We start from the raw sequence: 25,494 nt of genomic DNA, 5'->3' as shown, positions 1-25,494 counted from the left end.
TCCATTTCAAGTAATGGGGCATTTATCCTATGTCACATGAGGGTATAGTAGTCTAGAGATGAATGTGTGTTGGAGGAAAAAAAGAGAAAGAGACTCTTAATTTTAGAGTCATCTGAATACTTTTTGAGTCTCTCACATTAATAATCATAAAGCAGGAATGGACAATTTTTAAAAAACTGTGGTCCACAAACCATAACTTAGTTTCCTGATCATTCAGAGGTTATAGCAAGCCACTTATGAAGGGATAGACTTTTTTTTTTTACACGTTTGGGAAATTACGGCAGAAATGGGAACAGGCCTCTGCAGAGCAACTAATGTAGTGGACTATGATTTATAAAAGCTCACGAGAAAAATCTTTAAAGTGCCCAGAATTCTTTGTTGGTTTTGCTGAAAAAGTCTAACATAACTATAGCTCTCTAGAAGCTCTTAAAAGAAAAAGGAAGAAATAGTTTGTTCTCTAAGTGTATGAATCTTAGACACTCTATATTTTGAAAGTGTTACTGATCAATCCTATAGTGGTTAACATAAGCTTTTATGCCAGGGGTCTCCAACCTTGGCAACTTCAAGCCTGGAGGACTTGAACTCAACTTCAAAGCTAGCTGGGGAATTCTGGGAGTTGAAGTCCTCCAGGCTTAGAGTTACCAAGGTTGGAGACCCCTGCTTTATGCTATACAATAAAACACCTCTGATCCTGAAGGAGCCCCCCCCCCTCCCAAAGCTACCCAGCTCAACATCCTCTGCTTAGCACTTCACCGTGGAAGGATTTATAAAATAGAGACACAGCGAGAGTAATTGCATGCAGAAGCTTAAACCAGGCCATCAGGTTGGGGGGAAAAGCGTGCTCCCTCCTCCTGAAAAACTTGGAAATTAAGTCCTACGGGATCAAAGTTTTATCTCGATGACCAAAGCAGAGGATTTGCTTTACAGTCTGCAGCATCAGGCAAAACTAAATTAATTAAAGCCAAATTACAGAATCACTAATAAGCAAATAATTCTGGGAGAATGTTTTTCTACTCTCCTGAGATGGTGTATATACTAGTGTACATAGAGCATGTCTCCTAATGCTCTGGGATCAAAGGAGCACTTTTAAGTAACTCAGAACCAGATTACGCTGCATGCTTTCCCTTTCCTGGGTTGCAACCTATACCCAAGTGCTGCCAGCTGTTATGAAATAAATGAAATGCAGGGGAAGGGGGCTGCCCCCCCCACATCTGTCAACATTTTTAGTCAATCAAACCTTTCAAATTTTGATGACCTAAGGCCAGCCCTGGAACCAAAGCGGAAAGGATAATAAATACTATAATAAGGAGTAGCACTTTGGCTATTGGATGGTTTGCACCCAATTTTGTGGGGAGGTCTGCTGGAGAAGGCATTAAAACAGCATGTTAATGGCACTGATTTCTATTACTGCTGCGGCAAGCTGTGAATGTGAAATGAAGACAGTAAAAAAATATTAACCTGGGGGGAAGGGGGGGATCATAAGTGGAAATAGCAAGCAATATATCATCCTTCAAGGATGGGAGGAGACTTAATCCTCTCGTGCATGAAAAATGAAGTAGAAACTAGTGCACTGAAAAATCCTTACAGTACATTCAGAAAGGGGTGGAGAAATCTGTGGCCCTCCAGAACTTATCAGATTCCAATTTGCATCAGCACCCGTCACCATGATCAAAGATGGGAGCTGCAGACTGCAGCATCTGAAGGCCACAGGAGTCTTCCCATCTACTGCACTGGCTGCTGCATTTGATGCAATGAAAGCACATTGAATTAGAGCAAGCAAATGCAGGGATCTCTTTGGTGGGATTCTACTGCATTTCTGGTGTGGCCATGCAAGCACCTTGGCCATAAGAGCCAGTTTCATTTTCTGCAGCAGATACTCCTACAAGAAATTAATTGCAGGGTAATTTCTACTAAATATGATTAACTAAAAATAAACTATATTTCTACAAACTATATCAAACTAAGCTTTGTCCATGCTAACAGTTGCTAAGATACCCAATGCTCTGCTCTGAGACATACATGCACTTCATTCATTAGAATAACAAATTATGTTGTAGTGGTATTTTAGTCGGTCTAAAATAACCTTTTACATTTATGGTGTAAATAGCCCAGGTAAGCTAGAAATAAATAAATAAATAAAAACATCTTGGGGGGAAAATGAATCTGCCACAGAACTGAATATAAGATGGAGAACATTATTTTTTTTAAAGATTCTACTTACAGACTCCATCCAAAAGTTGGGTTTCTCTTAGCATAAAATATTAACATGTAAATAATGGATTAGACTATAATGTTTCACTTTAAGTTATATTTCATATTGTGCTTATCACTGACACTAATATTCGTTTCTCAGCCTTCTGGCTAAGATCAAGTGTGATTTAATTAATCTTATGATGGATGTAAATCTCTTATTTGCTTGCTTTGTGCTTCTCCTTCTGTTTAGGTTTATGATTTTCCTCTTTTAAAATGTTCAGCAAAAATGTTCAAAAAATATTGAGTGAAGAAGGAAAATAGTCTGCCTCCACATCTATCGGAAATCAATTTCCTTCTTTTTTTTGTTTTTTGTTTTCTTTTTTTTTTAATTTTTCCCTCCCTCCCCCACCCCCTTTCCTCCTCCCCCTCCCTCCCGCGCGCCTATGACTCAGTGGAAATCAATTTCCTTACCTCATCTGTCACTTTAAACCTCTTCAGCAAGGCAACAAATTTCTGCTTGAAGTTGGGTTGCTAAAATATAATAAAAGAGGAAACAGATTTAGTAAAAAAGGGAGAGTCTTCCTTTGCTACCTCCCTTTAGCTGAACTACAACACATTCTGTAATTGGCCCACCTTGCCATTTCTTCCCTAGCAGAACTAAAACATTGAGCCGAGGTGGCGCAGTGGTTAGGGTGCAGGCCACTTCAGCTGACTGTTATCTGCAGTTCAGCGGTTCTAATCTCACCGGCTCAAGGTTGACTCAGCCTTCCATCCTTCCGAGGTGGGTGAAATGAGGACCCAGACTGTGGGGGTGATATGCTGACTCTGTAAATTGCTTAGAGAGGGCTGAAAGCCCTATGAAGCGGTATATAAGTTGAACTGCTATTGCTATTGCTATTGTCCAAACACTGAAGCCAAAATGATCTATCAGCAGCCCAATTTCCCCCAATTTCCCAAGGGAGAGGATGAGCAACCCCTTGTGAATAGCAACATCAGTGTCAGCTTCTTTCTCAGGAGCTAACCTCTCCTGATTCCCAAGGCAGAGATGGTCAGCATCTTCCATTCATTTGTCTAATCATTTGTGGATTTAATCAGGAGCAGCAGGAGCGGCGGAACTTAAGATGAAAAAGGAAAGAGCAGTAGTTGGAGTCACTGCGCTGCAAAGGGGGAACCCCAGCTATTGCTGCCAACTGCTGAATGTGGATGCCTCTTAGGTATGGTCTTTTCATCCCAACAGCTTCCTATTTAGAAGTTACTGCTCTTATGCATGTTGTAACACATATTCACGGAATCACAGAACTGTAGAATTGGAAGGAACTTTGAACATCTCATCCAGGGGTCTTCAATCTTGGCAACTTTAAGACATGTGGACTTCAACTCAACTTCAACTTCAAAGCTGGCTGGAGAATTCTGGGAGTTGAAGTCCACAAGTCCTAAAGTTGCCAAGTTTGGGGACCCCTGATCTAGTCCAACCTCTACTTCTATAGGAATGGACTACAATGACTTTTCATCCAACATAAATGTGAAGTCCACCACATTTGGAGGCAGTCTACTCCCATGTCAAATAGCCCTTACCATTAAGACATTTTTCCTGATGTCCAGTTGAAATCTACTTCCTTGTAATTTAAACCTATTGTTTCTTATCATGTATTATGAAACAAATCAAACCCATCTTCTATGTGATAGCTTTAGTAATAGTAATATCAGATGAAATGCATGTGGATATCCTGAGCATGAATATAGCTTTCATAGCAAAACCCAGAAAATATCACTATATTCTTTTTTTTAAAAAGAAGCTGAATCCAAAAAGAAGCCTATAACACACCTAACTCTGAAATCTATGCTGATGGAAGACTACATGAAATTCTCTCTTCCCCTCCCTCTCTCCCCCTCTCTGAATTTATTTAAGGATGGCACCTAGATTCCCTTGGGCGAAGAAAGGGGAAAAGTGAAGTGGGACTTGGAATCATGGTTTATTACGGAGGGCCTTTATTCCTGATCCCAGCTAAAGCCCACAGAAATCCACCCCCAGGAAAAAAGGGCTGACTTTACTCGGGTCATTGAAGTAGTTCGGATCATTTTCCGCCTGGCTTTCTTTGGCTTCCTCATTTCGTCCTCTTCATCATATAAATCCTGAATAGAAAGAGAGGGCAATGCACTGTCATGACCATCTGGTTTCGGAGGGAGGCCTGTTAAATGAACTCTGTGATTCCTTGGATATTTATTAGAGAGTTTTAGAGAACAACAAATAGAGATTACATGGCTGATGATCAATTGAGGTGGGGAAGGTTGAGGTGGGGAATCTTCTCAGAAGGTATGTTTTAAAAGTCAGCTTATTCTGGGTCAAAATAATGTGTGCAATCCATTAGAACTATTTTAATAGTATCATTCCAGATACTTATTGGTTGTTCTCTGATAAATATCTCAATAGGTTTAACACTGTTGCTAGAAACCTCTTTTTCTCTCTTAATAGCTTTTGTTTCTCCCATAAGCATCCATCCACAGTGAAAAAAACCCTGCTATTTCTGGTAAGTGAAGGAGAAAAAAACCTTAATCACTTATTACATGTGTTTGAATTGCAGGACAAAAATCCACTGCATCTCAATTCTCAGAATGGGGCTTTCTTGTACTTTATCATCTACTAAACATCCTTTTAATCAATTGTATCTCTCCCTCTCCCCCCCCCCTTTCTTCTCTCCCTCTCCCTCCCCTAAGCCATTCTATAAACTGGGTACAGATTAGCTGCTGAAGTGGGAGGAAAGAGACTAGCAACTGATACTGGGACTTAGTACTAAAATATACTCCTTCCTTGACAGCTGGAAGGGTGACTCAAAAAGGTGTACTCTTCCTAATCTATTTTAATAAGGATGGGTAATCAATCTTGTTGTCCAAGTTTTATCATCCTCAAGGACTGAGGTTTTTGTAACTCAAATACGCTTGAAAAATACCCAGCTTATGAATTCATGTCTTACAGGAAAGGTAGTAGAAAGGCACATATGTAGATACGTACCTGGCCCTGTACTGCATCATCACTGGCTTCCTGCTCAGAGGAAAAGCTGTCATCCTCTTCTTCAGAATAGTTATCAATATCTGGAGAGCGATCTAGAATAGAAAAAGATAGTTACCATGGCCACTCATGAATTGATACAGAAGAATGGAAGAAAATAGTGCTTTTCTAACGGAAGGCTACACATGAATGGAAGGAAGTAACTGCAAGGTTCATAAGAAAAGTGACAAAGCACAACAGAATATAATGCCAATTCATCTCAGAAGGGAACAAATTTTGAAAGTTTAATCCCATTACAACTTGAGGTGTTTTTATTAAACATCACTAAACCATGCACTTCTTCAAAACATACTGAACTGATATTATATTTAAGGATTTTATATGCTCTTGAATGGAAAAGATCTCTGATCTCCTCTATGTGTGAATGGTGAATTAAACTGGGGGATTATGCCTCAAGGTCTAGAATAACTCCGTATCTAAAAAGTAAATGTGATCTACAATTTAATCTCATTTGGAAGCCATTTCTTGGCAACATTTTTATCTGTAGAATTGTGCTACATTTGAAATGTGTCTTTTACGGTTCTTATTTTAATCTGAGATACAGTCTACACCAGTGGTAGTCAACCTGGTCCCTACCGCCCACTAGTGGGCGTTCCAGCTTTCATGGTGGGCAGTAGGGATTTGCTATAACTCTGCTTTATAAATTTTATAAAGTAAAGTTACTTTCCTACTTTATAAATCACCATTACTGTGGAACCGGTGGGCAGTTAGAAAATTTTACTACTAACAGAGATACAAAAGTGGGCGGTAGGTATAAAAAGGTTGACTACCCCGGTCTACACATTCTTTAGTTTTTCAATGAAGTGTTTGGCTCTCTCCCTTCTGGTTGTGTTCCCAAGCGCATACTACTGAAATGCTTCCTGCCTCAGGTAACAGAGGTAACCTATAGTTACAATTTGTGGAATTCCACTTTGAAGGTATCCAAACTGGGGCCAATTACAATGATTTTGGAGAGTGTATGCCAGTATTTAGCCACACGTTAGAAGAAGGATCACTAACGTTATTGTGGAGAAGTAGGAAAAAATACTTCAGGGTGGAATAACAATATAATTCAGACCTGACCAAAGGATTTGGGGCAAACTTCAACTAAACCCTGCAGGCTGAAGCTTTATAAACAAAACCTTACCAGATGCCTTGATTTTGGGACCAGAGGGGACATTTCCATCTTCATGATCAATAGGTTGACTAGAAAGTGAGTAGATGCTGATTTCAGCCACCCGGATGCTCACATCCTTGATGTTGCTGTGAAGGCCCAAAACCTGCCCTCCATCTGTGGGGTGTTGCATGACCTGAGTAGAGAATACAATACAAAAGGCCTCTAGCAGAGACTAATACCATTCCCTGCTTTTCTTGGACAATGTGCAAAGCAACCAGTATTACATTCTGGTCCTAAATCTACACCCTAAATAAGCATCCTCTTCCCCACCAGTTCCCGGATAGCTGTGCTACAATCTTTCTCCGGTTCCATTTACCTCAGCCATGTTAATGATGCCCACTGCCAAAGTCTTGTAGCCCAGAATAGTTCTATTCTTATACCGCTTTCTGCGCTGCAGCATGATCTGGAGCTTGTTACCATCTCTTTTCAGGAAATGTGGATACTGTAAAGAAAGAGTATTCACATGAAATACCATTTTTAAGATGCTTCTGGTGAAACATTCACAGAGAGGTAAAGAAGGAATATACCAGATCTCTCAAGCAGCCTCCATATTCCTTCATTTACGCTTCATTTTATAACCAGAGCACAAATGTGATTGGAAAATAGCCTCAAGCTGTGCTCAGAATAAACTAATTATGAAAATAAGATCCTTTGAACACTGTGGGCTTATTTCAGAATAAATATAGCAAGAATTATGCTTTAAGAATATCGATCATAGGTTACAAATAGAAGACAAACACTGTTTAACAATTCATAATATAGTTACTTGAAGTGCTATTTTTAAATACATTCGTTCAAAATAGACAAAGAAAGCTTTTACTGAGGCACAATTCTTTATTTCTGCCCAAGAAAGTTAAAGTTACCTGCAGTGAAAATGTTAACTCCAGATCAGTCTCCATCAAGCCTCCAGGCGGTAAAACATATTCATTGGATCTTAAGACTCTTTTTGAGCCCTGTAAAAGTCCAGGAACAATCACTGCATCATTACTTCAATTCAGCTATCATAAAGAACAGGCACATACATACATACATACATACATACATACATACATACATACATACATACATACCAGTAGATAGATCAGTTATCTCTAAATCTCTATTTATGTGTTATACACACATGGATTACATACATCACACAAATACTAACCCATTCAACATGCATTACATATGATATTTAATAAGTCTCTTATTGGGAGCTGCAATTATTCACAAAGGCTAAGTAACTTGCTAACAATTAGAAGCCGAGAATTAAATACAAAATCACAGGCATAGTTTAGAAGTCTTTAATTTCCCTCTCTTTTTCAAAAACTCCCTCTCCAAATAGAGAACCACTGTCTTGTTTCCATATTTCTGTGCTAAGGTTTCTCTCACCCATCTTGCTGTTCACAGACACCATCTCCAGGATACATCCCAGTTCCATTCCTCCACTCCCAAATTGGGTTGCCTCCTAGGCCATCCCATCTCAAACCAGTTTCTCCATTTCCTCTTCCCATTATTCTGGCAAAGGGGCCCACCACTCTTTTTTTTAAAAAAAATCAGATTATCTCCCTGCTATATCTAATTCCCATGGAATTTCTCTGGAGAATAAAGATGCCAAGTGTCTAAACAGTAGCTCACTTTATTTAATTATTTAATCAAATCATCTAGCCTCTTATCTCACAGTTGCAACTTTAAAAGGCTTCTGACTGAACAATTTTGTCAAAGTGGGCATTCTGCAGGCACAGCAGGATGCTGGATATATAAAAGATCACAGATAAACCCGCATATAAAAATGCAAGTTTTGTGAGATGTAGCACTAAAAAACAAATCACTCCAACAGATCAATAATGGCACATTGGTACCCAGAAGTAATCTATTATGTCAGACCTAGAAGAAATGTGACGAAATGTAATTTGTTGCTATCCAAAGCTTCCATTTAAAATTAGAGAAAAACAAGCAGACTTCCCTCTTCAAATCGGTAGACTTCTTGTTGTCACCAAACTACTCTCTTAGCCTAAAACCACTACAGATTACAAGATTATCAGATTACAAAATAAAGACCCCCCCCACCTACCACAGGACTTCCTCCCATAATTGGGGCTTACCAGGGGTTGTAAAAATCATATATATATATATATATATATATATATATATATATATATATATATATATATATATATATATATATATATATATATATATATATATATATATATATATATATATATATATATATATATATATATAAACCCACGGTATATATAACAACCCACTGTATGCCTAAATATGGGAGGAAGATCATTCGCTGTCCTTCGGCTCATCACAAGAGATTTATTTATCAGCACAAATACAACATATATATATATATATATATATATATATATATATATATATATATATATATATATATATATATATATATATATATATATATGATTTTTATTACAACCTTTAAACAAGATTAACACAAACTGATATAAGGTAAGGAAGAAGAAAAGAAAAAGAAATCAAAGAAAAAGCAAAAAGTGGAAGAAAAGAAAAGAAAAACGTTGAAGGAAAAGAGAAAACAAAAAAGGTATAAAGAAATGGCTTCTGAAATTCTTCACAGCAGTTAAAATTACAAATATATATTTAATCTCTCTTTCTAAAGTTCCATCATATTGCTTTTCTCATCATAACCTATTATGTTTAATTATCAAAACATAGATCACAAATACATTTTTTTTTCATTTTTACACAAAAAGGCCACCAGTCACTAAGAAATTTAGATAATAGCTTTTCTCTAATCAAAGAGGTCAATTTATCCATTTCAGCAATATCTATTAACTTCACCAACCATTCCTCCATTTTGGGTAGTGTCCAATCTTTCCATCTCTGTGCATATAGTAATCTCGCCACGGTAATCATATACTGAAATAATCTTCCATGGCTTTTTTCTAACTGTTTATCCATTAATCCTAAAAAGAAAAGTTCTAGCTTCAATTGAATATTGGTGTCATCACTGTCTGCATCAAAGTATGTATTTGAATTCAACATTTTTCAGCTATTTTAATGTCCACCAAGAATGATAAAATGTCCTTTCATGTTGTTTACATTTCCAAAATACATTTGGAGTGCTTTTATACATTCTATAAAATTTCTCTGGCAGCACTACAAGATGTAATAACATCAGCACCAATATCAAAGTTATGTTAATAGTTAATCCTCCAGTGCAACATGCCCTCAACTGCATTCTGCTTTTAACATCAAATTATTATTATTTAGACAAAAAAATAGACACATACAGATCCAACAGCAGAAATGGCAACATTCCAAATAAAGTGGGAAAATATTTGAACTTTCCAAGAAAACTGCTACTGCCATTAAAGTGATATTTGGAAGATTTAAAAAAATGAAAAACTGGCTCCACAACTAAATCACTGAATCACAACTAATCAAGAAATCTGATTCTATCATAAGCGACCTGAACCAAATTAATGACCCTTTATTCCACTGCAGGAATTAATTAACCTTCTATTGCCATAATGTTTACATTATTAAGACTGCTTTATGAATAGAGACTATATTTGTTTTACATTATTTGGGTTTGTAATTGCTGTCACCTACTTTCCATTAATGTTAATGATCACTAGCGATGATCATTAGTGAAAATTAATGCTAAATAAATCATCAGAATAGAGCTGGAAGGGACCTTGGAGGTCTTCTAGTCCAACCCCCTGCTCAAGCAGGAGACCCTATACCATATCAGACAAGTGACTGTCCAATCTCTTTTTAAAAATCTCCAGTGATGAACATGGGTGAAGATGTTGAATAGCCACTTGTCTGAAACAGTATAGGGTTTCCTGCCTATGCAGGGGGTTGGACTAGAAGACCTCCAAGATCCCTCTCAACGCTGCTATTGTATTGTATTTGACGGCAAGCTGTTCTACTGATTATTATTCTCACTGTTAGGAAGTTTCTCCTTAGTTCCATGTTGCTTCTCTCCTTGATTAGTTTCCATCCATTATTTCTTGTCCTACCTACAGTTGACCCCCTCCTCTTTGTAGCAACCTCTCAAATATTAGAATACTGCTACCGGTATCATGTCACCCCTAGTCCTGCTAGACTGCTTTCACCTGCTTCCCCTATTAATATTATTGATTGTGTGACTTTAACTATAATCATTGGTTCCCAATCCTCCACATTCTCTACTGCCATGTGCATTCTGATAATAATGGACAGAAACAAAGGCAAGATGCTTGTCTTATGCTTAGGACTATCTCGTAAAAAAGGATAGAGAATGTGTGGCTCTCTACAAGTTGCTGGACTCCAACTTCTATCATTCCCCCACCAGAATGAACAACAATTAGTAATGATGGAATCTGTAGTACAGTATTCATTTATTCATGTCTCATGATGTTCTATGGGCTTAATCTGGAATTTAGAGGGGATCATGAGAAAGAAAAGAAAGTTTGACTAGTATTTATATACTACCCTACTACTTTGGCTGGCAAGATGCTCTCAAGAATAGCAATAAGCATCAAACCAGATAACATAAGCAGTTCAATATGGCATTTGAGCCTGCATATAATTGTGGCCGCAAGAATAACCTATGCACAATTTTGGAAATCCACCACTATACCGCCGGAAGATGCATTAATTAAAAAGATCTACGAATGTGCAGAAATGGACAGAATGACGGGTTGGCTGAGGGACAAAGGAGAAACAGAACATTATCTTAGCTGGAACCTATGGTATATGTGGGCGACTAGGAGAACAGCAGGGACTTAAAATGGGGAAAGTTAACATAGGTACTGTAATAGATCCCTGAATCTTGCAATGAGAAGATGTGGCTTAGAGATCTAATAACGAGGAAAGAAAGAAAAACTGGGCTGTGAATGACTGTCACCGTGGGGGGGGGAGGGGGGGTTGTATGTCTAAAACGGCATTTGTATCTGTATGTTTTACTTTATATTATTATGTATGATTTGTCTTGCTTATGTCGTTGTATTTATGTCGCTGTATTGTTTTTTTCTGTTTTTTAAAGGTAATAATGTTTAATAAAAATTATATTTTTTAAAAAAAAGAATAGCAATAGCATTTAGACTTGCTGTATTTTTGGAGTATAAAATGCACCCTTTCCTCTCAAAACAGAGGCTGAAAATCTGGGTGGGTCTTTTACACTGAATACAGCGTTTTTGCCTCCCAAAACTCCGCCCCCTTCATCAAAATGTCCGTGCATAGCTTGCAGGAAGCTTTTAGAGAGCGCCTGGGGGCTGGGGAGGGCAGAAATGAGCAAAAAAATGGACCATTTTTTGCTCAATTGTGCGCCCCCCACAGGAGCACTCTATAAGCTTCCTAAAGACTATCCATGCTGTTTTTTAAAAATTAAAAACAGGCCCATTTTCATGAAAAACGGGCTGTTTTTTGCTCCCCCCCCCCCAGGAGCACTCTGCAAGACCCCTAAAGGCTGTTCATGCCTTTTTTGGGAGGGGAAACTGGCCCATTTTCACGAAAAACAGGCCTTTTTTTGCTCATTCCCCCCTCCGAGCATTCTGCAAGATCCCTAAAGGCTATTCATGCCATTGGGGGGGGGGAATGGGCCCGTTTTCGCGAAATTTTTTAATTTGCCTCTTCAAAACCTTGGTGCGTCTTATACTCCAGTGCGTCTTATACTCTGAAAAATATGGTATATACAGCTTCACAGTGCTTTACAGCCCTCTCTAAGTGGTTAACAGAGTCAGCCTATTGCCCCCAACAATTTGGGTCCTCATTTTACCGACCTCAGAAGGATGGAAGGCTGAGTTTGTTTGTTTGTTTATTGGATTTATATGCTGCCCTTCTCCCAAAGGACTAAGGGTAGCGTACAACATAAAAAAAAAAACATATTACAAGTGTTAAAAAGGAAATTAAATAAAGTATCCAAAAACAAACCCAATTAATATTAACAATAAAATTTTAAAAATTAGATTAAAATTAACAAATAAATTAATCGTTTATTTTATTCTGTTCAGGCCAGGCCGGCTTGCTGGAAAAGCCAACTTTTTAGGGCGTGTCAAAAGGACCAGAGGTCGGGGATTATGCAAAGCTCCGGGGGAAGCTCATTCCAGAGGGAAGGTGCTCCCACAGAGAAGGCGCTCCCCCTGGGGGTCACTAGCCGACACTGTCTGGCCGACGGCACCCTGAGGAGGCCAACTCTGTGGTATCGCACTGGACAGTGGGAGGCTACTGGTCAACCTTGATCAGATGGACTTGGACTGCCAAACTACTGACAATTAGTAGTCAGCAGAAGTAGCCTGTAGTACTGCACCCTAACTACTTCGCCACCACATCGCAAGAAACCATTTCACGATCTCCTTCAATAGATCCAGAAAAAACTTTTCCATACTATACTGCAGAAAAGTTACCTTTCCGACCAATTATTAAGTTAGGCAAAAGTAGTGAGGCCCCATCACTTGTTAACCTTACTTCATTAAATTACATAGAAATAAACTTGATCCAGACACAGATATTATTTGATGAGAGGCTCAATTCAGCAGGATTAACCAGGATTAGCCCACCTCAGAGAAAGAAAAGGATTAACCACCCCAAGGTTTCCAGATGGTTTTAATAACTCTTGCACGTGTTCACTAAGACTCTGAGAGCTATACTGATGACACCTTTTTGATCAGTTTCAAAATATTAATTTACTGAGCGAGATCAAAACCAGTACCCAAAATATATTATATTTCAAAGCTGGAAACATCACAGAAGAAAAGAAAAAAAGAATGCTAGTGAATATAAAATACTTTTTTAAAAAGGCCATCCAAGATTGTAATTAGCCCAACCCACTGTCTTTGTTTGTTTGTGGCTTTTTAACACGTGGAACAGTTTTAACCTAATGTTTAAAAGAAACATTTTCACCTCAAGTATTCTGGGCAACCATGCAGATATACTCCATGCGGTCCTCAGTCAAGGAGATGTCATCCTCTCCTTAACACCTCCCAGGCATATTTTTTTTGACTGCCAAAAAATCATAGTGCTGCTTTGGCTCACTTTGAATTAGAGCAACATATTCAGAAAAAGCACACCGCACAGCACATGGAGAGTACTAACTCAGCACAAAGATGGGGGGAAACTGCCTGCACAGGTTTAGGCCCTCAATGTAGAGCACATGACATAGCAAAGCACGCCTCTCCCTATAATGAAATCAGTATGGGGTGGTGGTTGCATTACAGTACAGTAGTTTTGGTATAATTAAATTGCTATGTATGGATAGACATCCATCTGGTATCTAGTAAACTTTTAAGGAAATGCCAGATGTGCATTTGGACTCTGAAAATCTGAAGGTTTCTTACATGTAGAACAGAGGTGGTATTCAGCAGGTTCTGACCAGTTCTGGAGAACCGGTAGTGGAAATTTTGAGTAGTTTAGAGAACCGGTAAATACCAGCTCTGACTGGCCCCGCCCCCATCTATCCTCTGCCTCCTGAGTCCCAGCTGATCGGGAGGAAATTGGGATTTTGCAGTAACCTTCCCCTGGAGTAGGGGAGGGAATGGAGATTTTACAATATCCTTCTCCTGCCACGCCCACCAAACCATACACGACCAAGCCACGCCATGCCCACCAAGCCACACCCATAGAACTGGTAATAAAAAAAAATTGAATCCCACTACTGATGTAGAAATATACATATGAATATAAAATTTGTATGTATACTTCCATCTAAAATGATGAAGTCCAGTTTGAAAAAATCTGGACAACTATTACAGGTGATCCTCGAGTTATAAAAGTTCATTTAAATGACTGTTTAAAGCAGGGGTAGTCAACCTTTTTATACCTACCGCCCACTTTTGTATCTCTGTTAGTAATAAACTTTTCTAACCACCCACCGGTTCCACAGTAATGGTGATTTATAAAGTAGGGAAGTAACTTTACTTTATAAAATTTATAAAGCAGAGTTACAGCAAACCCCTACCGCCCACCATGAAAGCTGGAACACCCACTAGTGGGCGGTAGGGACCAGGTTGACTACCACTGGTTTAAAGTTACAACAGCACTGAAAAAAGTGACTTACAACATGGTTGCATGATCAAAATTCAGATGCCTGACAACTGGTTCACATATATTTATGATGGCTTCAGTGTCCTGGGATCAGAGCCGAGGTGGCGCAGTGGTTAAATGCAGCACTGCAGGCTACTTCAGCTGACTGCAGTTCTGCAGTTCGGCTGTTCAAATCTCACCGGCTCAGGGTTGACTCAGCCTTCCATCCTTCCGAGGTGGGTAAAATGAGGACCCGGATTGTTGTTGGGGGCAATATGCTGACTCTGTAAACCGCTTAGAGAGGGCTGAAAGCCCTATGAAGCGGTATATAAGTCTAACTGCTATCATGTGATCCCCTTTTGTGACCTGCTGAAGAGCAAAGTCAACAGGGAAAGCCAGATTTACCTAACAATCGTGTTAGCAATTTAACAACTGCAGTGATTCATTTAACAAATGTGGCACAAAAGTCATAAAATGAGGCAAAGCTCAAAAAGTTTTCACTTAGCAACATAAATTCGTGACTCACTTGTTGTTGTAAATCGAGGACTGTATATGGCAGAAAAGCTAGAGATCTCAAAGCTTCTCTCCCCACAATCTCCTGGGTTTACACACCCTACCCTCTTCTCAGTGGAGAAGAGCTTAAATGCTGGGAAAGATTGAGGGCAAAAGAAGAAGGGGACGACAGAGAATGTGGGGGCTGGATGGAGTCACTGAGCTTAAATGGACTCTGGAGGATGGTAGAGGACAGGAAGGCCTGGAGGAACATTGTTCATGGAATCATGATGGGTCGGACACGACTTCATAACTAACAACAATAACAATCTTGCTCTGATGAAGCCACTTGACAGATTTTGCTGCCGATAAAGGAAAATATTTGCAGCTCAGGGTTGAAATGAGAGTCCTTGGTGCTCTTTGAGTTTGGTTGTTTTCTAGTCAATGATGATGTTACCTAGTTTGGGTAATTAAATGTCTGCAAGAAAACAACCAAGGACAGAAAACACCAAGGACACGGACCCACCAGAGGTGGGTTGCTCCCGGTTTTACTACTGGTTCACTTCATGCACAGGCCAGACGTGTGCTATGCGTGCATATGCAGTTCAATGTAAATTGTTCTTTGCATATGCACATAACAATTTACAGTGAACTGTGCATGTACCCGCACTACTAAACAATATGCCGGCAATGGCAGCGGCAACCGGGGAACCGGTTCAGGGGCATGGCCAGCCTGGGTCTCTGCCGGTTCTGTGATCTAGGTCAAATACCACTACCAGTTTGATTGAACTGGGAGCAATCCACCTCTCCCTCCTTCCCTCCCCCCCCCCCCCCGTCTCTCTCACACACACACGAGATATTGCTGCTTCCACTTAACTTCCTGGAGAATCCTAGGATACTCTCCCCAGTCCCAGCATATGAGGCAGATAAGAATTCCACAGTCTGTGGCCTTACTGGCAAATACAAAGGAAGTAAAAGTGATAAAAAATGAATTAAATTCTTCAGTGCTACCTCCTGGTCTTTATAGTGTTAAAGCAGCTCCATCCGACAACTGATAATTGAAATTACTATATATATTTTTTTTTAAAGGAAAGGAGAAGATGCAAAAATCCCTGTTCAGCATTAAGTTATCGCTGGTAAAAAGCATTCTATGGCAAGGAGATAAAAGTAAAGTGCTATTTAAACCAGTTAGCATGTTAAAGAAATCTCCCACATAAAACTGCAAAAGGGAAGATAAGATAAAGGTGATATATCTTCTAATAATATAAAGCGACTTCATTGCAAAGAGATACCAGGTTGCATATATCTTATCCAGGACAAGATATATCAGACATCATAAAGCTTAAATAATTGCATATATTCCAAAGTAAAATTACTGTTATAAAATATTACCAGCTAGACCTTTATATTTATCCTTCCCAATGTAATGCTCTTTATCTCAGTTATTCCCAGATCACTCAATCAGATGATCTCTGAGGATTTTAGTCAAGTACAGTAATTTCTGAAACTGCTCTCTTCAGCCTTGGTCCTAAACTTGTCCTTTTCTGTAGATGTCTCTCATCTCTCCTTCTCTTTACTGGCACTTGGATTTTAAAATGATAAAATCTTTCCTCTCCTCAAAGGGGAGCTGTGGAGACCTTGTTTGAGGTCTCCATGCAGTGAGCATAATCTCCCTCGCCTGAGGCCAAGATGTATATCCAGAATGTTTGGAGCTTACACTACACACAGCTGATAGCCTGGAGCACTGTGTGAAAGGGGAAACCCTCAACAAAATGTCCCATTTCCTGAGCTTAATTCTAGTTAGACTAAACTATTCCAATAAAATATGTGTGTAGCAAATTCCAGGTGATAAATAATGTCTCATTGCTTCTATTACGCAAACAAGCCAAGGCTTCTCCAAAATCTTACAAAGTTTATAGAATAAGCTAAGCAGAAATATATAGGTCTTAAATTTTGGTATGAGCAGCATCCTCTGATACACATTGTGCATAATCCAGATAAAAACTAAGCCAAAAGGAAAAAAAGGAAAAACAACAGATATTCACCTGAAGACTAATTTGAATGAACTAACAGTCTTAACATGCAACAATGCTGAACTAGATAAACAGAAGAAATAGCCTGCCAGAAAACATGAGAGAGAAGTGTGTCTGGCAAGCCAGTGCTGAAAGAGAGAAGAGTTTTATCTGCTTCTACAAGGCCTACAATAGTGTATTGCTACGTATCTTGTAAATTAACAGCAAATTTCTGGCTGAGGTGTTAGATCAAGATCCAGAAAAGATGTATTTAAAAGTCAATCTATTAAAAAGCTGCTGCGCAGCCCTACACCATCAACCTTTCTTCTATCTCCGTTTGCATATGGAAGACTGATACACTATTTCAAAGATTGCTTCCAAGCAGAAATGAGAGGGATATGTGAATACCTGATACCTTGATAACTCTGCTATACTATAGAACTATAGAACTCAGAACTCTTGAAGATAGAACAATGTTTGATGATGCACATTTCTTAATATGGATCCTTTGATTTTCATTTCATTTCTAAGAATTACTGTATATACTCGAGTATAAGCCTAGTTTTTCAGCCCACTTTTTGGGCTGAAAAAAGCCGCCTCGGCTTATACTCAAGTCAGTGAAAAATTTGCCCGAAATGGAGGAGAAAAAGGGGCGGGGCCATGCCGCTGGGTGACACTCGTGAATGGCCCAGTGCCCCTGTGAGTTTCCCCTCCCTCTGTGTCAGTTTGCCGCGCAGCGCGCACCGCACCATCCCCCCTCCTCACGTTCTAATGTAATGCAGGGCTGTCTTACGATTCCCCTTCCTCCCCCTCCTGCCGCTCTGCAACGATGTCCCACCTCCTCCTTGTTATGGCAAGCAGCCACATAGCGATGTCCCACCTCCTCTGGTACAGTGATCCAATGATAGGAATCACTGTGCCGTGTGTCATAGGAGGCGGGACATCGCTCCCGCGGCTGCACGGGACATCAGCATCACAGCGGGACATCAGCATCATGAGGTGAGTGAAGTATTTCATTGAATACACCGCTAGTTTACTGTTTTTCTTTGAAATAAATATTCAAAAACATTATTGGTATCTATTTTTATTTTTGAAATTTACCGGTAGCTGCTGCATTTCCCACCCTAGGCTTATACTCGAGTCAATAACTTTTCCAGTTTTTTGTGGTAAAATTAGGTGCCTCGGCTTATATTCGGGTCGGCCTATACTCAAGTATATACGGTATTGTTAGTGGATTGATGCAAGATGGCGGCGGCGGCGGCTGCCTCAGTGAAATCCTCTCTAATGTTTTCTTTATTTTTTATTATTCTCTGTGATTCTCTATTCTTGATGAATGTATCTTCCCTTTTTATATACACTGAGAGCATATGCACCAAAGACAAATTCCTTGTGTGTCCAATCACACTTGGCCAATAAAGAATTCTCTTCTCTTCTCTTTTATTCTATTCTTTTATACAAATCAAATGTCTTCGTTACTTTGCCACTAAAGAAGGGCAACAAGTTGTGAAACTCTGTTCCTCAATGACTTAATAAATTATAGATTCCTTTGACAGGCAAAAGGGTGACTGTTATTTTAAATAATTTACCATTACTTATGTCCTAATATTTTGCAGATTGAAGTCTGCTTTAAATTTCGAACTTTGCTGACTGCAATTTCCTTTAGGGCCAATGTACATACATTCTCTGAAAAGGAGGGAAAGAGAATTTTTCTGAATCTCATGGTGTTCTTTGACCTTAAAAAAAACCCCTTCTGCAACAAGCAAGGAAGAAAACTACTTGTTTCTAGGAAAGGGAACAAATTAGTCCTTCCTGGCTGGACGGGTTGATTAAGCAACCATTAAAGTAATCCTAATAAGATGCAGGAAATGGCAAGCATGTAGACAGGGACCATTGAACCAAGTTCTGGCTGGAGATTTTTCCAGTAACTGAGGGAGTGATATTATGTGAGCAGTTACTAAAGCTATTAGTGAGTTATTCAAGAGAAAACAATTAGCATGTTTATCTTCTAAGAACATCAACCTGGAGGACTGGATGTCCATCATTACATCTAGTTTTGGGTTTTGTTTCAATTTTCTGATTCCATGACCACACAGCTTTAACAATCATCTTCAGACCTTCAGAGTGATTCTAGATTTTATAAACATTCTCTCTCTCTCTCTCTCTCTCTTTGCCCCACTTCGGCAAATAAAAAAGGTTTTGTGAATATAGATATAAAAAGTAAGCTATTCCATAAAACATACATTAGAAAAAATTAACAAGAAACAGCAATTCAGCTGGGCTCACAGCTTGAATTACTGCCAAGAAGTGAGGAGCAACATGGCAAGGCCACAATGTTTTTCCTTCATAAAAGCAATCAGTGGCGTAGCCTAACTTCCAGAGGGAGGTGCTCTACCAACATCAATGAAAGCTGTTATTTGCAAACAGCTTTTACAAAAAATAATGTAAAGAATATTTGGTTTTCTTTATGTTGACTGCACTGTATTTCAGGAAGAAAATGAGCATTAATCTAACTGAAGGGTCCCATTATGTTTGGGTAGCAATAAGCTTCTAACAGACTTGTCACAGATCTAGGAGCCTTGATAAGTGATTACTTTTATTTTTATCCTGACACCTGCAGAGAAGAAGAATCCAGCTTCAGAAAGCAATTTGTCACCCCAGATTTAGCACTGATAAAAGTAAAAAATAGCCTGCTGGCTGTCATTATAAATATGGATTATTTATCCTCTTAAGAATATGACAAAACACACACACACACACACACAGGGAGGGAGGGAGGGAGAAAGAGAAAGAGAGGGAGGGAGGGAGTGAAGGGAGAGAGAGAGAGACAGAGAGAGAGGGGGAAAAAAACAAGATCCAGTAAAATATTATCTAAGTTTCTCAATTTTTAATATTGACTTCCTTATTTCTCTTAATTTTATTCTCCAAATATATGCGATTTCCTGCAATACTGTCCATCAAAATATTAAGATCACAATCTGGATTAATGAAATTCCTGGTAGAATTCATGCCAGAATAAGTTAGATAACAGTTACTAAAAATATTACAGTACAGATAAGCATGATGTGATCTATAACCAAAAGGTTGAACCACCATAATCCCATGAAATATTTTAGTAGTTTGTCCATTCCTCAGACAACTATGCAAAAATAGACATTTCATGTTTTGGTTGACAGTAATAAAGGACTTGTTCTTAAAAAGGAAAATGTAACGTTCTTTTTTTCTATGTTTTTATTTTATTCAAAAGAAAGTTAAAATACAAATCTCCCCAAAAAATTTAAAAAAATTAAAAACAAAAAAATACAAAACAATCAAGAAAAAAGTGTACTGAAAAGAAATAAAATACATATACACATGTTATCATCCCTAATTGAATACTGATTAATACATTATTATATTGGTTCTCCCCCCTTGTGAAACAGGCTCCAAAATTTTTACACTAGTAAATCTATTTGCAAATTATTGACGTACCTTATATATAGCATGTTAATGACAAAATAGTTAAGAGGAACAACAACAACAACAACAATAATAATAATAATAATGACAAGGGTAAGGTTTCAAAACTCTCTGTTAATGAACTGTTATTATAATCCACTCATAGAAAATTTGCCATCACATCTTATCTATCCTAAATCACCCCAAAAGTTAAGAATAATCAAATATCCATGTTCTTAATACCATCTATTATTAATTGTGGTCTAATTAAATATAATTAATTAAGTCTACTTGGTGTCTCAATCTTCCAAAAAAAAAATCCATATAAAAGTGATTCTATATGGGCCCTCAGTCTCTTAAGAAAGAAAAATTTCTCACTTCCCCATTCAGTCATACTTTTAGTATTGTAAAGAAATGCAGGCTTGAACTTCAAAGAGGCGCATAAGATCAGCTCAGTTAGCTCTCTGGCTATGGAGTACATATCTTTTTGGTCTGCAACTTTCATATCAGAGTCCTTTTGTGAATCTAACTTATCCAAAACTACATGCCTCTGCATAATTTCCATGGCCATTATAATCCCATAAACTTTTTTTTTTAAAAACCTAAAAGTTGCATGTTACCAAAAAGTTTTTTCTGTAGATTTCAACTACCCTTGTTAGTCTGTAACCTGATACATTTGTTACTCTATGAAAGTTGATCAGCGAACATAGAACAGTGAAGCAGAAGGAAACAGGTAAGATATTTTTGGGGCACTTCGATCCAAATAAAAATACAAAAGAAATAAACAAAAGAAATAAATGTTTTGCAAATACAAAAAATACAAAAATCCTGTAGTGAGAGTCCAATAATAATAATGTAAATTAAATGAAGGCACTTCAACATCCAAAAGGATGAAATGTGAGAAGGAGGGTTATTCAAAACAACTACATAAATCAAAGGAAAAGGAAAAGGAAAAAAAACAGCTAACGTCCAACAGAGGGTTGAAATAAATTAGCATTCAAGTATCTGATCAACTTTTAAAGATAAAAAGCAGAGTAAAACAATAAATTCAAAAGTGAAAGTTAAAACCCAGGCCTGCTTAGAAAACAAAAATGCTGACAGGAAGATGGATTTGTTCAATGACTTTCTGACTGCTCCCAGAGGGAAGTGGTATCTTCAGGACTCCCCTTCCCAGGTAGGTCCACAACTGTCCAAAAGTCATCTTGGGTCATTCCTAAGTGCTCCCATACAATTCCAGGGAGCAGCACTACCAGAGAATCAGCTTTGGCAGCAAAAACAGCAGATTGTCGGCAAGAAAAATAAAAGAGACTGGGAAAATGCAACATACCGAAGCATCAATTTTTAACCGGCTTCAGCAACATTGGAACAGAAAGGAAAAAAACAGAAAGGTGACAACCAATCTAGCTGTATGAAAGAATTTTTTGGGAGCTTCCATTAATAATAGTAAAGTCACATCTAACCATTAAAAAAGACCAGTCTGTGAATGCATAAGTACTGTATATAACCATTAATTTGGCCTTGCCAAACATCAATAGAAAGGCTGAAATTAATACCTTGCCAAAATATTTAATGTGCTTACAGAAGAAGATTGTCCTATGAGAAATTTCCCACGAAGATTACAATCTGTTGAAATTTCTGTTAGGAAAAGGATTGCTATCTTTTATTTGTGGCAGTTTCATGGTTTCTCATAGTTAAATGCTTCTCAGTATAACCCAATATAACCCAAGGTCACCCTGCTGACTAAAGCAGGAGTAAATAGAACTCATGGTCTTCTGATTTCTAGCCTGATGCCTTAACCATTACATCAAATTGATTTTCAATATAATATACACCAGAGGTGGTATTCAGCCGGTTCTCTCTGGTTCGGGCGAACCAGTAGTGGCAGCTGCGGGAGGTTCTGGCCACCCACCCCAATATCATGTCCAAGCACTGCGCATGCGCAGACATAGTGTGTGTGAGCATAGAGAGAGAGAGAGAGAACGCTCACATTTGCGAACCAGTAGGGAAAGTAAGTGAATCCCACTGCTGATATACACACGTTAAACAATACAGATCTAACTACAAACACTGATCCGATCAAATATGTTTCAAATCAAAAATCAAAAGCAACGTATTTATAGCTTTCATAACATAATTCTAATTATGTTAGAATGAAAGCCAATGCTTCCCAGGAGTGATTTTTTTAAAAAGCTTTTAGAGGTAAAGGACAGATTTGCTATAAACCTAAAAACCTCACTACAAACCACCACAGATGTTAAAAAGCATCATCCAGAGCTACAGAAATATTTCAGGTTATTTTCAGAGCTATGATAGATACATGCTGGCTGGCAAGAAACATGTCCATGAGGCCTTGCAGTGTGCAACATTACATATCTGATCTGATTAGGTGAATTGGTATTTGGAACGTCAGTGTTTTCGCATGAGTCCTGTTACATAACATGGGCAATGTCAGGTTTCTCAGCATGAATTAGATACTCATTTTGAGCAAAGTAGCGCATGTTAATTTCCTGCCTCCCTCTCCTTTTTTAAGTTCTTCCTTTATTTCCTGGGTGTTATTATCTCATCTTTTTAACAGCTGGTTATAACACCTAAATAATCTCCCACAAATTGAATTAATAATTGTTTTTGTTCTAAGGCCTCTATAATTATTCATGTCAGGAAGCACTGTTTGCTGTGGAACCGGTAAATGAGCCTGGACTAGACTTGGCTTCTGCTATCTTCTTTTGCTATTTCCCCTCATTGCAAGAAAGCTGAATTCCTTCTTTCCTTCCTTTTTTATTGAATTTATGCCCTCCCTTTCTCTTTATTTCAATATTTCAAAAGCTTAAAATACAAGCATATGAAACATAATGGCTTTATTCCACTTAAAAACCAACATTAAAAAAAAACCTTATAATGAATGTATAAGAAATATTTTCTCGTTACTGAAAAAGTGAGAGCTAAATGTATATCCTTAGGGCACACATCATAGTTGTGTGCTACACAGAAGGCAGCCTTTTCTCATATACTCCATAGTCAAGTTTCCTGCAACGGGGCATGTATGAATGAAGAAGACCTTTCCTGCTCAGCCAAGTAACCAAATAGTTTCATAGCAAGACAGATGATCTTAAGCTGTTTGGAGTTTAGATCAACACCAGCTTCTTAAACTGTGGCTGAAAGGAAACTGAACTGTCAAAATATGCTTTAATGGTTCCTACTCCTTGCACTTGTCAGCAGCCTGGCCAATTACAATTTCTGGATACTTTTCAAGCACAATCACACATACTACACACTGCAGCAGTTGGGATGGACTGTAACCAAGTGTGGAAAACAGTTGTTCAATCTTTCCCAACGTTGGGGCACTAACCAGAGGTGGTATTCAGTAGGTTCTGACCAGTTCTGGAGACGGAAATTTTGAGTAGTTCAGAGAACCAGTAAATATAATCTCTTACTGACCCCACCTCCATCTATTCTCTGCCTCTGGAGTCCCAGCTGATTGTGAGGAAATAGGGATTTTGCAGCAACCTTCCCCTGGAGTGGGGAGGGAATGGAGATTTTACAATATCCTTCCCTGCCACGCCCACCAAGCCATGCCACGCCCACTAAGCCACACCCATAGAACTGTTAGTAAAAATAATTGAATCCCACTAGCAATAGCAATAGCAGTGGACTTATATACCGCTTCATAGGCCTTTCAGGCCTCTCTAAGCGGTTTACAGAGAGTCAGCATATTGCCCCCAACAATCTGGGTCCTCATTTTACCCACCTCGGAAGGATGGAAGGCTGAGTCAACCCTGAGCCGGTGAGATTTGAACCGCTGACCTGCTGATCTAGCAGTAGCCTGCAGTGCTGCATTTAACCACTGCGCCACCTTGGCTCTACTGGCACTAACCATAGTGGTGCAAATGTTCCAATTGCAATGTTGCTGAATGGTTCTTACATTTTTTTCTTGATGTACAATCTCTGTCATTCAGCCTATTGTTGAGTTTATGCTTCAAGGGTACTGATCACTTACTTGAGGTTTGAGTTAGGTGTCATCAACACACTGATGACACCTCTCTCCAAAGCCCCTAATAATCTCCTCTAGCAGTTTGAGCATATGTTTCAGCTTTCACAATAAGACAGAATCCTGAGGATCATCATAAAATAATGAATTTCAGCCCTATAAAGTAGACCAGGCTAAGAAACAATTTCATATAGATTTTAAATTACTTCCATTGGAAAATCAATTGTGAAACACAGAAAGCTCTCGTTTTGTTTTCTTTCCATCCCTGGGGTCCAGATACATCTGGATAAGTTTGATTTTCTAGGCCCAGAGGGCAAAAATATTCCCCTTTCCAAGCTTAAGTAAACCCAGACAATCATCCAGGTATATGTCTTTGTTTTCTGCATTAAACACAAAAACTGTTGCACTCTAGGATGAAAATGCCGTAAGCAACTCACATAAAAACCTGAATTTAACGACTGAAAAATTAGACTCCAGAGATGAAAATGAAACGAGAGCCTCCTGAGTTTCACAAGAAAGCCAATGCTCGTTTGAAAGAATGAGAATCCAAGCCGTATGAGGCTACATATCAATCACACTGGCTGTTTCCTCAGTTGTTCTAATGGGATTGGAGGGGAGGGGAACGGAAGAGAAGAAATACACAGCTACAACAGTTACTTCAGAGATTAGCTGATTTGTTCTGAATTAAAATCTCAAAATTCAATGTTGTAGATAATAGCGTCTTCTTAGACTGCTCTTTGATTTAAACACTGCTGGTCTGCACAATTAAAATATTATATTTGCAGGTGCAATCTTCCTATATTGTTTAAATACCATTTCTCATTCTCAGCATAAACTAAGCTTTCTTAGGTTGCCTGGAAACTGCAGAAAATAACACAGAAATGGGGTCATAACTGTGTATTACACAGCTCCTCCCAACATCTTGCCACCTCAGTATTGGGATTTTACTACTGCCATGGGATGAGTATGGCTGAGGAACTAGATAGAGACCACAAACATCCCCTTGTGGCTCCTATCCTCCTCTTCCCCCAAATGGTTTGGTGCAATGGGCTGTAAAAAAAAATACATGAGGAAAAGCTGCAGCCTAGACAATGATCAAAATCAAAGAATCTCACCCCAAAGAAGGAATGGGGGCATGGAGGCATTTTGGAAGAGCCCCCCCCCCTCCTCT

General features: G+C 38.6%; 1 protein-coding gene across 4 annotated transcripts in view; it reads right to left on the bottom strand.

The window, feature by feature from the left end:
* Window positions 1-25,494, bottom strand: part of LOC106547720 (phosphofurin acidic cluster sorting protein 2) — a 172,226-nt gene that overhangs the window by 27,281 nt on the left and 119,451 nt on the right. For all 4 annotated transcript variants that reach the window (XM_087717650.1, XM_087717652.1, XM_087717651.1 and 1 more), the window contains exons 3-8: window positions 7,280-7,369; window positions 6,733-6,858; window positions 6,387-6,549; window positions 5,204-5,295; window positions 4,246-4,326; window positions 2,665-2,724 (exon numbers count right to left, since the gene is read on the bottom strand). In XM_087717650.1, coding sequence (XP_087573776.1) covers window positions 2,665-2,724; window positions 4,246-4,326; window positions 5,204-5,295; window positions 6,387-6,549; window positions 6,733-6,858; window positions 7,280-7,369 — 612 coding nt within the window. The remainder of the gene's footprint in view (window positions 1-2,664; window positions 2,725-4,245; window positions 4,327-5,203; window positions 5,296-6,386; window positions 6,550-6,732; window positions 6,859-7,279; window positions 7,370-25,494) is intronic.

This window comes from Thamnophis sirtalis, unplaced genomic scaffold, assembly GCF_051295495.1.
Source record: "Thamnophis sirtalis isolate CommonGarterSnake01/CBP01778 unplaced genomic scaffold, rThaSir2_p1.2 scaffold_6, whole genome shotgun sequence".
In the NCBI taxonomy this organism is placed as follows: domain Eukaryota; kingdom Metazoa; phylum Chordata; class Lepidosauria; order Squamata; family Natricidae; genus Thamnophis; species Thamnophis sirtalis.
This window is presented reverse-complemented; position numbering and strand designations above follow the sequence as displayed.